This window comes from Rana temporaria, chromosome 1, assembly GCF_905171775.1.
Source record: "Rana temporaria chromosome 1, aRanTem1.1, whole genome shotgun sequence".
NCBI classification, from domain to species: domain Eukaryota; kingdom Metazoa; phylum Chordata; class Amphibia; order Anura; family Ranidae; genus Rana; species Rana temporaria.
This window is the reverse complement of record NC_053489.1, coordinates 287,710,279-287,727,820: the sequence shown is the minus strand read 5'-3', so window position 1 is coordinate 287,727,820 and position 17,542 is coordinate 287,710,279. Positions and strand designations below refer to the sequence as shown.

General features: G+C 41.7%; 1 protein-coding gene across 4 annotated transcripts in view; it reads left to right on the top strand.

Moving 5' to 3' along the window:
- Nucleotides 1-17,542, top strand: part of TJP2 (tight junction protein 2) — a 131,299-nt gene that overhangs the window by 93,824 nt on the left and 19,933 nt on the right. For all 4 annotated transcript variants that reach the window (XM_040356851.1, XM_040356875.1, XM_040356867.1 and 1 more), the window contains 5 exons: nucleotides 3,992-4,058; nucleotides 6,445-6,595; nucleotides 8,742-8,850; nucleotides 11,847-12,057; nucleotides 17,226-17,410. In XM_040356851.1, coding sequence (XP_040212785.1) covers nucleotides 3,992-4,058; nucleotides 6,445-6,595; nucleotides 8,742-8,850; nucleotides 11,847-12,057; nucleotides 17,226-17,410 — 723 coding nt within the window. The remainder of the gene's footprint in view (nucleotides 1-3,991; nucleotides 4,059-6,444; nucleotides 6,596-8,741; nucleotides 8,851-11,846; nucleotides 12,058-17,225; nucleotides 17,411-17,542) is intronic.

Sequence of the window (17,542 nt, the reverse complement as noted above, 5' to 3'; positions counted from 1 at the left end):
AATCGTACCAAATCGTACCCAGTGTGAACCTGGGCTAAAGGTGAACTAACCATAGCTAGTAATATGTGATTCCAAAAAAATATTTTCTGCATTGACTCTACAACCTACTCAAAATTTAAATAATGCCAAGCAGCTGTATGCAATTATGTCAAGCCCTCCTGATTCATGATGGCAAGTGCACAACTTGATGCAGGATTACCCGTAAACTCTCAGCCCCCACCACCATGTAATGAAATAATAATGCATGCAAACAATCTAATTACAACCACAGTACATAGGTGTGTCTGTGATTTCAAGTTAAAATGTGACGAACATCAAAGTCATTTAATGTGAAAAACAATCAAATTTCGTCTTTTTTCACCTTCAAGGATTCTTCATTTGTTGCAACTATTCCCACTGACAATTCCACCTGTGTGTGCCCTCTTAAGACTGAAAATGCACCCGCCAAACCCTTTTATTTAACTGTTTCCAGAGGTTAAAAAAAATCCTGTGGGAGCGTCAAATCAAAGATCATTCATCTTTTAATTGAAGTCTGATCTGCCTTTTCCTGACACTGTCTGCAGTGGATTACAAAAAAGAACAGAGAACTGCACTTGGTGTAAAAGCAGTTATTTATTTATTTGAAAAAGTAAAAATTCCAACATAGTCTTTGTGCAACAGAGAATTATGTAAAAGGCTTATTTGTAGAAAATAGCTGCAACTCCAATATTTCCTTACAGGCCCTGAACCAACGCTCCCTATCTTGGTGCAAAAGGCAGAGGTTTGTGTTCCTTACAGGCCCTGAACCAACGCTCCCTATCTTGGTGCAAAAGGCAGAGCTTTGTGTTCCTTACAGGCCCTGAACCAACGCTCCCTATCTTGGTGCAAAAGGCAGAGCTTTGTGTTCCTTACAGGCCCTGAACCAACGCTCCCTATCTTGGTGCAAAAGGCAGAGCTTTGTGTTCCTTACAGGCCCTGAACCAACGCTCCCTATCTTGGTGCAAAAGGCAGAGCTTTGTGTTCCTTACAGGCCCTGAACCAACGCTCCCTATCTTGGTGCAAAAGGCAGAGCTTTGTGTTGGAATTTATCCATACTTCCTCCGCCTGTGGCACATTTCATCACTCCGGAATTTTCAAAGCTTTGCTGCTCTGCACTTTTTGTAATTTACTGAGCGCTATAACCTGGGAGAATGTCAGAAAAAGCAGATCTGACTTCATTCAAAGGTCTAAAGTATTAGTAAATGCAAAACCTTTTTTTTTTTTTTCCAATTTGGATAGAATGGAGCTGGATTAGAACCCCTGTCTGTGTCCCCATTACGGAGATTCACCCTCTCTATTTGTCCTGTTTACCATTATATGGAGAAAACAAATCAGCGCAATAAACAACAAATAACCCTATATGAAGCGACTGAACACCAAGGTCAATAATCAAACAATCCCTGTAGGTATAATAAAAGCAGATGGTGCAGCGCTATAAACAGTCCATATATGTATGTGAAGTCACTTCTAATGGCCTTTTGTTTACAAGCACTAGAGTCACTGAAGGTGTTTTTGCATCATATATGGACTGTTTATAGCGCTGTTTACCATTATCACTGAAAATAGATAAAATCCCACATTTTGGCTTGTCCCCAGAAAAGTAATAGAAGGGAAATCTTCCAATGGGGACACTAGCTCTGGTGACCCTGGGACCCCCAAGTTATTCCCCTAATTTACAGGGGTTTCCTCTCACTACCTGTTTAGCTGTGGGACAGTAAGGAAAAAAATATTCGCAATGGGCTACAGATGGGGGGGGGGGGGGGTCTGACAGGGGGGTTATAACCCTGCCTGAAAAAAACTTTAATGGCTCATTGATATGAAAATCCCACATCCATTATTTTCCTTTCCCTAAACGGGTAAAGGGGTTGGTGAGTACATTTTCAGTCTTGAGTGGGGCTTCATATGGTTGGATTTTTCACTGGGAAGAGTCACAACAAATGAAGGGTCACTGGAGGTGGAATATAAGAGATTGCATTTTTACATTAAGGGCCTTTTCACACAAAACGAAGTTGGTTGCATTTTGAACTGAACTTCAATAGCATAGGCAGCCCAAAATCAATGTAATCCTATGGGCATAGTTTACATCATTGCAGTGCAGTTCAGCCCAGTTTAAAAAAGTAGAGCATGATGTATTTTTCTGCACTGCAAATGCAGGGAACGCGCTACAAATGCACTTCAAATGCACCACACTGTTCCCCTTTAAGGGCCCATTCATATCAGAGACTGCACATAACTGCAGGTTTTTGACTGCATGTTGAAATGAATTTGAAGCGTGATTGACCCACGCTCGATTACGTTTGCAGTGCATTTTTTTCTATAGGTTTTTGGGCTTTTCTTTAAGGGGCATGGTGCGGTGCATTTGTAGCACCTTGCCTGCATTTGCGGGGCAGAAAAATGCAGCATACTCCTTTTTTTTTTTTTTTTTCACTGCGCTCAACTGCACTAAAATGATGTGAACTATGCCCATAGGATCACCTTGATTTTGGTCTGTCTATTCAGTTGGAGTGCAGTTTCAAATGCAGCCATCTGCATCCAATTTTGTTTCATGTGGAAGGGCCTTAAGCCAAGCCCAAAAAACACACAAAAATGTAAATGCATTGCAAAACTGACTTTAGCCCACGGCAAGCGCACTTTAAACGCATTTTAAATGCATGTACAGTGCATCCGGAAAATATTCAGCCTTTTTCTAATTTTTGTTATGTTGCAGTCTTATTTCAAAATGGATTACATTCATTATTTTCCTCAAAATTCTACAAACCATACCCCATAATGACAACGTGTAAGAAGTTTGTGTCGAGATCTTTGCAAATTTATAAAAAAAAAAAAAATCACATGTACATAAGTATTCAAAGCCTTTGCCATGACACTCAAAATTGAGCTTGGGTGCCTCCTGTTTCCACTGATCATCCTTGCGATGTTTCTACAAATTGATTGGAGTCCACCTGTGGCAAATTCAGCTGATTGTATATGATTTGGAAAGGCACACACTTGTCTATACAAGGTTCCACAGTTAACCGTGCATGTCAGAGCACAAACCAAACCATGAAGTCCAAGGAAATATCTGGGTCCAAGGGTACTGAAAATTTTCTGCAGCACTGAAGGTCCCAATGAGCACAGTGGTCTCCATCATTTGTAAATGGAAGAGGTTTGGAACCACCAGAACTCTTCCTAATGCAGGCTGCCTGGCCAAACTGAGCAATCAGGGGAGAAGGGCCTTAGTCAGGGAGGTGACCAAGATCCTGTTGGTCACCCTGACAGAGCTTCTTTGTGAAGAGAGGAGAACATTCCAGAAGAACTGTCTCTGTAGCACTCCACCAATCAGGCCTGTATGGTAGAGTGGCCAGACGGAAGCCACTCCTCTGTAAAAGGCACATAACAGCCCACCTGGCATTTGCCAAAAGTAGCGGCCTGGGGGGGGGGGGGGATCGCTGCCCGCGCCCTAGATGGGGGTTAAGTGCAGCGCTGGGAGCGTCACTGGGTGGGAAGCCTCATTTTCATCATTCACTGCATACGCTGCTAGTAATGCGCAGTCAGGTCAGAGCTTCAAAGAGTGTAAATTGTTGGTGCCTCTGTGACTGAAGTTGCCAATTTATTTGCGGTGTCGGAAGGTACCTTGCTAAGGTTATGACGACATATACAGTTCCCGGGAAATTGTCATTTGATAAGCATGGTCAACTGACCAAAAGAGATGAAAGGCTATTGTGCAGGATTGTGACCCGGATTTTTGTATGACGAGTGGAATCGGATTCCATTATTCACAATCCAAGACTTCTGTTTGTCAGTTCTCAGGAGAATTCAAGCCGTCTTAGATGCCAAAGGCAGTCCAACACCATATTAAGTAACAATTTTGCTTTTACATGCATACATGTTTCCATCATTTTGTCCAAGCTCTGTATATCTGCAGGTCTTTGTTTTTGTGCCTGTACATGATTTCATTCTAAAAATAGGATTTATGTTTTTCTGGTTCATACAGTAGAAAAGCCTGTAGTGGTTCGAAAGCCGTTTCTGCAGCCTAGTCCTGAAGATTTGGAGATCTATGGGTATGTTTTTGAACTTTTTGAATTGTATTAGTAAACCTGTCGGCGTTTGATGAAATCAATTATGTCTTAAAGTGATACTAAATATGCTGTTTAATTTACATTGTACCTTCTATTTTTTATAAAAAAAAAAAAAAATTAAAACTTTTTCCTAATTGATATACAGCTATCACATGACCTGGATCTTTCCCAGCATGTCTCCAGAGAAACATTAATCTGGTGGAGCTTCTAGTCCTGCTATCAATGAACTTTTAAAATTGTCCTAAAAATATACAGTATCTCACAAAAGTGAGTACACCCCTCACATTTTTGTAAATATTTTATTATATTTTTTCATGTGACAACACTGAAGAAATTACTTTGCTACAATGTAAAGTAGTGAGTGTACAGCTTGTATAACTGCTTACATTGGCTGTCCCCTCAAAATAACTCAACACACAGCCATTAATGTCTAAACCGCTGGCAACAAAGTGAGTACACCCCTAAGTGAAAATTTCCAAATTGGACCCAATTGGCCATTTTCCCTCCCCAGTGTCATGTGACTTATTCGTGTTAAAAGGTCTTAGGTGTGAATGGGGAGTAGGTGTGTTAAATTTGGTGTCATCACTCTCTGAGGATCTGAAAAAAAGAATTGTTGCTCTACATAAAGTTGGCCCAGGCTATAAGAGGATTTCCAAGACCCTGAAACTGAGCTGCAGCACGGTGATCAAGATCATGCAGCGGTTTAACAGAACAGGTTCCACTCAAAACAGGCCTCGCCATGGTCGACCAAAGAAGTTGCGTACACATGCTCAGGGTGATATCCAGAAGTAGAATAGAAATGGGAAATGGACATATGAGTGCTGCCAGCATTGCTGCAGAAGTTGAAGGGGTGGGGGGTCAGCCTGTCGGTGCTCAGACCATACGCCACACACTGCATCAAATTTTGTCTGCGTGGCTGTCCCAGAAGGAAGCCTCTTCTAAAGATGATGCACATGAAAGCCTGCAAACAGTTTGCTGAAGACAAGCAGACTAAGGGCATGTATTACTGAAACCATGTCCTGTGGTCTGATGAGACCAAGATAAAATTATTTGGTTCAGATGGTGTCAAGCGTGTGTGGTGGCAACCAGGTAAGGGGTACAAAGACAAGTGTCTGCCTACAGTCAAGCATGGTGGTGGGAGTGTCATGGTCTGGGGCTGCATGAGTACTGCCAGCACTGGGGAACTACAGTTCATTGAGGGAACCATGAATGCCAACATGTACTGTGACATACTGAAGCAGAGCATGATCCTCTCCCTTCGGAGACTGGGCCGCAGGGCAGTATTCCAACATAACTACCCCAAACACATCTCCAAGATGACCACTGCCTTTCTAAAGAAGCTGAGAGTAAATGTGATGGACTGGCTAAGCATGTCCCCAGACCTAAACCCTATTGAGCATCTGTGGGACATCCTCAAACAGAAGGTGGAGAAGCGCACGGTCTCAAACATCCACCAGCTTTGTGATGTCGTCATAGAGGAGTGGAAGAGGACTCCAATGGCAACCTGTGAAGCTTTGTTGAACTTCATGCCCAAGAGGATTAAGCCAGTGCTGGAAAATAATGGTGGCCACACAAAATATTGACACTTTGCGCCCAATTTGGACATTTTCACTTAGGGGTGTACTCACTTTTGTTGCCAGCGCTTTAGACATTATTAGCTGTGTGTTGAGTTATTTTGAGGGGACAGCAAATTTACACTTATACAAGCTGTACACTCACTACTTTACATTGTAGCAAAGTGTCATTTCTTCACATGAAAAGATATAAAGCTGATTGCCTATCATGCTCAGGTGCACCAGTTTTAGTAAATCTCCCCCTGTGTAGGTGCTTGTTGATTTTCTATAGCTTATTACTCTTTTTAGCTTTGAAAGTTGAACGCCTCACAAACTAAATGCACAACTGAACTATAGAAGTAGAAGCTGTTTATTAAAGGCATTGTAATTTTGGCCGATGACTTACACAGTCTTGTCAGAAAATACAGTCAGGTTGGTGACTTTCTACATACAATATTACTAGATCATCTTCCTGCTCCCTTGTTTTTGATTGGACATTAAAAAGGCTTATAACTTCTAATAATATATATTGATTTTTTTTTTTTAAATAAATAGGAGATGGTAGCTGACTGAGCGTATCCCTCTGCCCTTACCAGTAGAGCTCAAGTGCATGCAACAAAGGCCCGATTGGCCCCCCAGAGCTGTCCCTCCTCATTTTTGCATTCCAAAACAAATGATTTAACGCTTTTAATTGATGTATTCATTGGTGTTTTTTGCCTGTAATTTAGCTTTAAGAAAGAAGCCAGGCAATATCGCCACAAGCTCTGACAAGTCCAACCCGCAAACACTAAAGTCCGTTTTTTTTCCCTTTTTAGGCCTAATACAAAAATGATTCAGTTTCGAAAAGGTGAAAGCGTAGGCATGAGGCTTGCTGGTGGTAATGATGTTGGCATATTTATTGCTGGTGTTCAGGAAGGAAGTGCTGCTGAGCAGGAAGGCCTTGAAGAAGGAGATCAGCTGCTCAAGGTAACACTTGACATTTCACTGCTTGATAAGGTGCAAATGTACATTCTGCTATAGTCAGTCCTAGGTTTCTTTGGTCTTTGAACTTCGGTCATAAAATGAGTTTGTCATAGCTGTTAAAGGCCAGCTACAGCCAAAAAATATATATATATTTTTTTCAATTTGGATAGAGAGGGAGACTCTTGCCATGTCCCCATAGGGCATATTTCTCCAGTCCCATTATCACTAACTGGGAAATCAGACTGGAACCCCAAAAACAGGAAGCCTATCGGAAGATTTCCCAAATCTTTTGTTTCCATAATTCCTAATGTGCACCCAGAGGATGGAATTCTAGAGTAAATCTAACAAATTGTGGACAGAGTAGGTAGGGTTAGAACCTCTCTAAGGTGTGTGTGTGTGTTTGTTTTTTGTTTTTTTGCTTTTTGTCCCTAGTGGGAAGATTTACTCTAGAATTCCATCCTCTAGGTACACACGGGCATTATGGAAACAAAAGTTAGGGAAATCTTCCCACTGGGGAGAAAGAGAGCAAAAAAATAAACCTTAGAGGTTCTAACCTTACCTACTCTGTCCACAATTCAAGAAAGTATAGGGTAGGGTAGCATTGGACTTAAAGGGGTTGTAAAGGTTTGTTTTTCATTTCTAAATGTGTTCCTTTAAGCTAGTGCATTGTTGGTTCACTTACCTTTTTCTTCCATTTTCCCTTCTAAAATTTTTTTTTTCTTTCCCTGAATTTCTCACTTCCTGTTTCTCCTCAGGAGAAGCAGTAAGTGAGAAATTCAGAAAAAGAAAACATTTTTTTTTTTGAAGGGAAATCAAAGGAAACGGTAAGTGAACCAACAATGCACTAGCTTAAAGGAACACATTTAGAAAATAAAAAACAAGCCTTTACAGCCCCTTTAAATTACTGTCCCCCTTTATGACAAATTGATAGGACATAAACGTTATCCTAGTTTTATTTCTGTTTAAGCTGCCCACACCTTTCTTCATACAAACACAACACTTCTGTACAATCATTAAGAGGGTCGCCAAATGTGTTTATAAGGCCCAGGAGCACTTTAAGGCTACATGCACACTGGTCTTTAAAAACATGCTGCTTTTACAGGCATTTGGTGTGTGTTTTTTTTTTTTTTTTGCAGACTGTAAAGGCACATCTATGTTAACCACATAGCCGTTTACAGGCTGAGAAAAAAATAAACATGAGCAGTGCTTTCAGAAGAGCAGCTTTTGGGCAGAAAATGTGCATAAACTCATGTTCATTCGATTGGCTATAATGACTTTATACGCGGAAATATATGCAATACGCTAATTTCACTGCATTTTAGCAGCTTTTTGCTTGCAGGAATAAAGGCTTTCAGGGAGGCTAAGCAAGACCCGTGTGCATAAGGCCTATAAAACGTCCAACCATCCACATTTGTTGGTGAAGCCAAATACATTAGTAGGAAAGTTTTTGGTTCTGTCTTATATTTGGTTTCCCTCAAAACTGACTTTTCTTGTTCTGTTTAGTTTATATAAACGACGTCCAGCGGTATGCGATTCTAAGTCTAGGCTCACACTAAAGCATTCTAAGTCTAGGCTCACACTAAAGCAGCTGCAGCACCCTGCGTTTTTTCAGTACAATTTTGTAGTGTGACCTTGCATGTTTTTGACGCATTTTTCATGCTGATGTGTGTGTTTTTTTTTGGAGAAGGAGGTTTTTATATACAAGACTCTGCAAAAAGTGCACTACAAATGCATGTAAATGTGTTTTTTTGTTTTTTACACAAGTTTTTGGTGCGTCTCAATTGCAGTCTATAGGCCAAAGTCATGCTGCAGCTGCACCAAATTGGCACCTGCACTTTTTCAAAAAATTCTCTGCAACTGTGGAGCATTGAGGCAAACAAGCAGCATAGCGAGTAATGAGATTTCCATTGTCATGCAGTGCAGTTCAGCAACAGCTGCATAAGAAAACACACTAGTGTGAACGCGGGCTCAAGCTGCTCTGTAACATGTTTAGGCTGTCATTTTTATTAATGATTTATAAAATTCCAACAGTTAGAACAACTTTATGCATATGATGGGCAATGATGTGCACGTCTTGTGTAAGGTAGATGACCATACAAAAACATATGTTTCTAAAATATCTCCTTTGTTCTGTATATTGCTATTGTAGGTCAACACACAAGACTTCAGATGCATTGTTCGAGAAGATGCAGTTTTATATTTGTTGGAAATTCCCAAAGGAGAAGAAGTTACCATTTTAACTCAGAGCAGATATGATGGTAATTGATCTTGTGTGTTTGGAAGAAACCCACAGCCTATCTTTTTTTCATACTCAATAAATGTTCGTTGTTTGGTTTAATGTGGCATATGAAGTTAAAAGCTGAATCCCAGGTATGATCTGTATTCCTTACTTCCTTTGGTCAACGTTGGACCAGTGTCAGTAAGCATATCTCATACCTGAGGGTCTGCTGGAGAAGCTGACAATCACTGTAGTAGTCGGCGCTGCTACATAGCTGCAGTCTTTCAGGTCCTGAGCGGCTTCCCCTGTGCACACTGTCCAGTCACTCACATTGCTTGATCGGCACTGCTACCCATTCACAGAACAGCTTGTATTTGCTGCCAATTGATTTAAGGCATTCTCCTATTGGATGAGGTGGAGCTTGTGAGGCCACCATCCCTCCTTTACATCTCCATTTGTTTTGTGGGCTCTGAGCCACACTGGACTGCACTAATTTCTGCAGCAACAGGTATGCTCTGACAGCTTCTCCACTTTCTATCGGCAAAACATTTTTTCTTATTCAGTGTTTTTAATTCAAATTTTTTTTTTTTTTTTTACATAGCAAATGTACAAAACAAATGTACAAGTAGTACATTCAAATGGTTACAAGTGGCAAAAATGTACACAAATGAGGTGATCAACATTACTAGAGGATAGCAGTTGCTGTTTGTAGGAAAGAACACCCTGTCTCTATTATAATGGTGCAAACAGAGACTGATAAACAACAGCGCTGGGGAAGACTTCAAGTGTTCTGGTCTCCCACAGAACATGGAAATGCAATAGTTTTAGTAAATATAAACTGCTAAATACATTTTCTCATCAGCAGTATATAGCCATCTTGTTACTTCTATCTGTGTCTGGTTAAAGCTTGTAGAGGGGAAGTTTTTATCCTCCCTAATTGTCCTATTAGGCTGCAGGACCCCTGACCCTCTGTCTGGACAGTGCTAATTGGCCCTGGGCTGATCACATGCACTCTCCCAAGAAAGGGGAAAAAAACACTCTGGCAATACACACCAAACTGAGCATGTGCAGCTTGCCCCCAAAGCTCTGTTCTATCAGGAGATGGTTTGGGGACTGGGAAAGAAGGGGAGGATCTAAGAAGATGGGATCCAACAGCTTTTTTATACAATGCAGAGGATTAACTCCTTAGGTTCCACAGTGATTATAATTATGTGTATTTTACTGCATATACAGACAGATTTTACTGTGGTGTGTGTTTTAGTAAAACTTTAATAGGTTAGGAAGATTGGGGAGGAGGGGGACAGAGAGGGTTGTGGAATTGGGTAGGGGAGAGGAGAGATTGTGAGTATACCCTGTTTCACAGAAGCAAGAAGCCTGGGGGGATGTACCATCCTTGGATACCAAATCACCCAAAACACGTTCATTGTATTAAGATATTGGCCTGAATTTTGTCATATAACATCATCGGGGTGATCTTGGATCTAGTTTCCACAATGTGAAAAGTCAGGCTCTTAAAACATTATTTTTCAGTCAACTTTGATCAAATTTTTTATTTTTTTTCTGGCAATCGGTGATTATATATGTTGTATTTTCTGATTTAATGTGATGCTCACTTACACACTTAAAAAAAAAAAAAACTTCCCTGTTTACCTAAATTTCCTATAAATAGTAAACTTTATTTTAGCACAAAATGGCTCCATCTATTGTTTGAACAGCAAGGAATGGGCACTATATACCTGAGGACACCAGGTATATGTACCTTAAATCCTTCTGCTTCAACTGGGCCCCTGAGTAGCAAGTTTAAATATAGAGCTAGCTCAAAAATTACTTACTGTGCCCATAAATATTGGATGACTAATATGACCTTCCAGAAGCATTGCTTAGGAGGTAAGTGCACACGGTCGGATTTTCCGACGGGAATTGTGTGTTGGCAGAAAATCCGACCGTTTGTACGCTCCATCGGACAATTGTCGGATTTTCCGTGGACAAATGTTGGATGGCAGGCTTTAAAAAATTTCCGTTGGCAACGGTCTGTTGTCGGATTTTCGATAGTGTGTGTGTGTGTGTGTGTGTGTACAAAAGTCCAAAAGACAAACACACATGCTGGGAAGCAATGCTCATTAAATACAACATTAGTAGAAGGTACCCAAGCGGTTGCGCTAAAGAGCTGAAAAACCACGTAGTACATAACTACGTTTGTGTTTGGCCATCAATTGTGTGCCATTTGTATGCAAGACAAGTTCTTGGCCAACGCCCTTCGGACAAAAGTCTGAGGCCGGGTACTCACGAACAAACATGTACAGTGAAAGCGGTCCGTCGGACCGTTTTCACCGTACATGTCTGCCAGAGGGCTTCTGTACGATTGGTTGTACACACCATCGTACAGAAGTCCGTGCGTAAACATTACGCGGGGCGTGTCCGCGTCGTCGCGACGATGACGCGGAGACGTGGGCGGGCCTGCCATTTAAAGGCTTCCACGCATGCGTCGAAGTCATTAGACGCATGCGAGGGACGGCAGGCGCCTGGACATGTACGGTAGGTCTGTACTGACGACCGTACATGTCCGAGCGGGCAGGATTCCAGCGGACGGTTTTAAAACACGTCCAGGAATATTTGCCCGCTGGAAAAAGGCCCGGCGGGCAAATGTTTGCTGGAATTCGGCCCGCTCGCGCCTACACACGACCAAACATGTCTGCTGAAACTGGCCCGCGGACCAGTTTCAGCAGACATGTTTGGTCGTGTGTACGGGGCCTGAGGCTTTGTCTGCAGAAAATCTGATTGTGTACGAGGCTTAATAGTCTTGCTTAATTTGTCTGGAGAAAATAGTTAAAGTAAATTGATAAGCAATGCTTTCAGGAAAGCAATTAAGAGAATTGATCTTTCCCAAAGCTGCTGTTTAACGAGCGAGAGTACCAGTATAATTGCATGTCCTTCAAATACTAAACAAGCTGAAGTTCTTTGTTTCCTTGGACCTTGAACAAGAGCTGTAGCTCCCACTCATTGATTCTCAGAGGATTTTCATCTTTTTGTTTCCAGTCTACAAAAACATACTTGCCTGTGGCCGGGGAGATTCGTTCTTCATAAGGACTCATTTTGAGTATGAGAAAGAGGCTCAGCAATTTTTAGGATTCACAAGAGGCGAGATCTTCAGGGTGGTTGATACGCTATATGATGGGAAGCTTGGCAGCTGGCTCTCTGTAAGGATCGCCAATGAATTGGAGAAGGGACTTATTCCAAGTAAAAGCAGGTACTTTTATCTGTCCTTTTTTATATTGTACGATGTGTTGTAAATCGCTGAGCAAACTTTTGGCGCTATATAAATCCTGAATAATAATTTGTTGTGCATTTATATGTTCTGTTATGTATAGTTATTTATCCTGAAAAAATGTCAACACGTTTTAATCTCTTAGGTCTGCTTTTTTTTTTTTTTTTTTTTTTCTCTAATGTTGTATTTTACTGATGACGCATTAGCATTTTTTGTTTGATTTTTACAGATGTAGATGGAGCCTAGGTTCACATTCACCTCGGTTTACACTATGACGCGCATATAAACCGCACAAGAACTGCATCACGTTTCTGTTCAATTCACATGCAGTTTAGTGTGGCAGCATTTGAGCTCATTCATTTTGAATGGGCTCAAATCTCGCCAAAAGTGTGCTGATTTTGGAACCGGCCTGCAACTGGATTGCATGGTCGTTCTGTTCCATGCGATCCAGTGCAAGCAAGCACACTACATTTGCGACCTGCATTTAGGGTGTTGTTAAGATTACACTCGCTGCAGATCACCAGGGCAGCGCAATTTGAATTCGGTGCAGGATACGAGCACAGATCGCAGGTTTCCCGCAGCACATTCTAGTGTGAACCTAGGTGAAATTACACCCCGAACACAGTGCGTTTGCCTGCTCCAAGTCACGTGATACAAAACAACCATGCGATCCAGTTGCAATGCAGTTCCAAAATTGGTACACGAACAACTGTGGTGCAATGCTGTGCAATTTGAGCCCATTCAACATTAATCAAATTGTACCACACTGAAGTGCATGTGGTTTGAACAGGAATGCGGTGCGGTTCCTGTGTGATTCATGGTGTGAACTGAGGCGAAGTTCGCAAGGGCGGTGCAATTTGAAAGGCACACAGATCACGGGTTTCCCATACCACATGAAACGAAGCCCTGTACATTTCTAGATGAAAGTGAAATGTTTCTTGTATTGGCTGGAGTAACCAACTTCCCTGAAAGAACGAGATCCTTGTATCTACATAAAATCAAAAAAATCTTCTTTGATGGATTCTTCCTTTTAACCACTATAATACCAGGCACTTACACCCCCTTCCTGCCCAAGCCAATTTTCAGCTTTCAGCACTGTCGTCGTCTAAATCAGGGATCTTCAAACTACGGCCCTCCAGCTGTGGTGGAACTACACTTCCTATGAGGCATTGTAAAAATCTGACATCCACAGACATGACTAGGCATGATGGGAATTGTAGTTTCTGAACAACTGGAGGGCCATAGTTTTGAAGACCCCTGGTCTAAATGACAATTGCACGGTCATTTGGGTACAGTACCCAAACAGAATGTTTATAATTTTTTTCCCACAAATAGAGCTTTCTTTTGTTGGTATTTGATCACCTCTGCATTTTTTTTTTTTTTGCTAAACAAATAAAATAAAATAAAAATCATTGGGGGGGAAATTTTTTTTTTTTTTGTTATAACATTTTGTAAATAAGTACGTTTTCTCCTTCACTGATGGCCACTGACGGGTTGCACTGATATGCAGTACTAATGGGCACTTATGGGTGGCACCACTGGCTGCATCGATAGGTACTTATTGTTGCCACTGATGGACACTGATAGATGGCACTGACAGACATTGGGGATGGGCACTGATTGGCATTTCCCTGGTGGTCTAGGGTCGCATACCTGGTGGTCTTGGGGGGGGGGGGCTGCGCTGATAAATAATCAGCACAGACCCTCCTGTCAGGAGAGCAGCAGATCGGCTCTCCTCTGTCAGACACGAGTGAGGAAAAGCCGATTAGCGGCTCTTCCTGTTTACATCATGATCAGCTGTGATTGGACACGGTTGATCACATGGTAAAGAACCTCCGTCAGAGGCTCTTTACGGAGATCGGTGCATTTTCGTCCACACAACTTCCGCTCACTGGATACTTTTTTACAAATCATTCTCTGTAAACCCTAGAGATGGTTGTGTGTGAAAATCCCAGTAGGTCGGCAGTTTTTGAAATCCTCAGACCAGCCCGTTTGGCACCAACGATCGTACCATGTTCTAAAGTCACTTAAATACCCTTTCTTCTCCATTCGTCTACATGCCTAAATACACGGAGTTGCTGCCAAGTGAATAGCTGATTTAGCAATTTGTGTTACCAAGCAATTGAACAAGTGTATAGTTGGTATTTTCAATGTGCTTAAATATATAAATCTGCATCCCTGAAAATAATAATAATTTTTCATTGGGAATTTTTTTTTATGTTTCCCTGTCTTATACTAAATTTGGGGAAAATTCTTTTTCTGTTTCCATTTATACTCAAAAAATGATATGACATGCTTTAAAAATCTGTTACTTTAAAAAATATTTTAGCAGTGAATTTTTAAAGAGAAATTGTCATCAAAAGACACTTTTCAGGCTTCTCACAGAAATAAAATGATTTACAATTCCTGAACGTATGTATCAAATCGTGGGGCCTTTTGGAACATAGCTCCCTCCTTCCCCCTCCTGGTCTTCCAGGGTGTCCAGCTGCTGCTTATGAAGCCTTCAGTGCTCTGTGAGTGACAGGAGGGAATAGGTTGTGTTTTTCTCTGTCTGTGCATTGTCACGACACTCACTGCTGTCACTGATATTGTGCAGGCAGTCTCCCCCACACAGCTTCAGGCGTTGGAAGCTTTACAGGCAGCAGCCAGGCACCTTTGTGACATCAGGGACAGTATGGGGCCTACTAAAGTAGACCTCTGGCCAGGGCTGCTGTTAGAAATCACAGGCCATGGTCGCAATGGTATGCTTTGCAGCCATGACAAACATTATAGCCTTGTTACTGCCACCTCCTTAAACCTGTTGTGTTTTACTTTTTTCATTTGCTGAATGGCAATTTTAAATTGCGAGACCGCATTGCATCTGTGAACCAAGTTTTTGGCTTCAAGGTACAGAGCAGCCCCATTGAACTCAATGAAAAGTTTGACGGGTGGTGCTGACTATAAAACTCTGCGACCTGCATTAAAAATGCAGCAATTGCAGCCATGGCATGTATACAGCCTTGTCGGGCTATTTGACAGCTGACTTCTGAAGGGGCATGACCTAAAAGGTCTGCCGACAATCTCCTGATCAGCGCTCTCGGCCAATGGCTGAGAGCGCTGTCTGAAGTGTTCTGACAGCAGGGGAGATCGCTGTACTAACGTGTGTTAGTACTGTACTAACTTGTGTTAGTACAGTGGCTCTGACCGGAGATGTCAGGTTTTTTTCATTCAGCCCACTGGATTGAAAAAACAAAGTGTATACTAGACATTAGGCCACATTTACAATTGATGTTTCCTGGATGTGTGACAAAGTGCACAGGTAACGGGCGTTTTACAGGGCATTTTGGAAATGCGCTGTAAATGTGCATAGCGCTTGTGGTGCCATTAATTGCTAATGGAACGCCAAATGCAACTAGCAGACCTGTGTTTTGTCATGTGGCAAAGCTGCATGCCTTTAAAAAGTTCTAGATCTTATGTAATGTGTTTTTCACACATTTGGAAGCCCATTCAAGTGAATAGGCTACCCTATGTGCGAAAAACAAGCGAAAAAAATTATAATTTTTTTTTTTTCAAAAGGGGCGCCATCCGGGGCCCTGGGGACCTCCGGGCCACTTACAAAATAAAACGGGCCCCTTACAGGTGTACTGCCTGTACCCCCCTGATGGCGGCCCTGGGCAGGATCACGGAAAGGCTGTAACTGAGGCAGTGGAATGTCGCTCCCATGGCTAGCATTTGAAAGTCAGCAGCCCTCGGGCCAGCGACCGTACAGCATCTCGCTGCATGAGGCTACAGATTGAGGGCAGCCTTCTTAACCATTCTGCCTCTGGGCAATTTGTTGCTAGTGGCAGATTTGTCCATGTGTCATCCGCTTTTTAGTCTAAAGCTAGATTTTTTTTTTTTTTTAACATTTAGATGAGCAGGGAAGTTTTGGAACCTATGATAGACATTTAATGCTGTCTGTGTTCCCCCTTGGTAGATTCTCTCTATTTTTCCTGGTGACCATTGTCACTAAGACAGAAACTGATAGGGAGAACCAGCATTTTACAGTTGTCACTAGAGCAGGAGATGAGGTAAAATTATCCAATGGGGACACCAGTCCAAGAGGGGAATTCTCCTATTCAAATGTTTTTGTTTTTTTCCTTAGCTTCCTATTGTGTCTCCTGGACAGGGAGTGAAATCTTTTCAAAGGGACACAGAAAAGGGCCAAAGCTTTTTTTTTTTTTTTTTTTCTTTAAAGGGGAAATTGTTGGTTTCTTTTTTTTTTCTTGTAAACAATGTTAAAACCCTGATAAAAATGGATCTGATTTAAATAACAATGTTTTTTTTGGCTTTAAATACACTTTTTCATTCACTATGGTAACCAAAGCCTCACCTCCTATATACATCCACCAGGCAGAAAGCTTCTTCAGCTCTGGCTGTGCCTGGCCAGGGGGCCCTGTAGTATTGAATGGGACCATACTCTGCGGGTTTCAAATCTCCAAGTATAGTTTTAGTATATAAGAAGTTCATTATTAAATGTGTAAAATGTATCTTAAAGTGGATGTAAAGCCACTCTCATCCTTTTCTAAACTACTGCCATAGTGCTGATCTATAAGGATATACATGCCTCCTGTATGTATCCTTACCTGTCACATGTCTCCCCTCTCTCTGTTATAAGACCTGCAGATTCTGTGGGTGGATCTGTTGTCTGGAGCTCGGTGGGTGGAGTCGTGATGTCAGTAGACTCCCGGCCAACCTCTACTCTCCTTTTGTCAACATGCATTTACTCCTGTGTATTCCTTACACTAAATTCTGCTATGATCACTAACATTCAGTCCAAGTCCAGAAAAGTAACCACATGACTTCAGAAAAGGAGTGGGGGTGGGAATTAAAATGCCTGCCTCAGGTTAGTGCATAATATATATGTAAATAACCTGTCATTCACAGCAAGGGGGAAGAACGGACAAAAGTTTTCTCCTGTTTGTCAGTTTATCTCACTGAAAAAAGAAAAGAGGATTGCTCAGAGCTGGATTAACTCTTTGTGGCAAGACTGGGCACAGATTATAGGAGATCTTATACTCTACATTGTGACAGCAAAAAATAAATAAATAAATTGGGTTTACATCCACTTTAAATATGATATGCATGTTTCATTGTGATGGAGTACCTATAGCTATGTGTTTATGTTTCAGAGCTGATCAGCTGGCCAGTGTACAGAATGCACAGAGGTCTGCAACTGGAGATAGGGCAGACTACTGGAAAAAACGAGGCCAAAGATCTGGAGGCAAGAAAGTGAAGAAAAGCCGAGATGACCAGGCATCTCTTTCTCTAATCAGTACCAGGTTTCCTGCCTATGAGAGAATCTTGTTGAGGGAAGGTGAGTGAATCTCCAGCGTACTTCTGCACTCTCTTCACACATAACTTATAGGTTACACGTGATTTTGCATATTGCATGCAATGTCTCTGGATTCTATTAAATAAGCAATTTCTAGTTCATGTAATACACCAC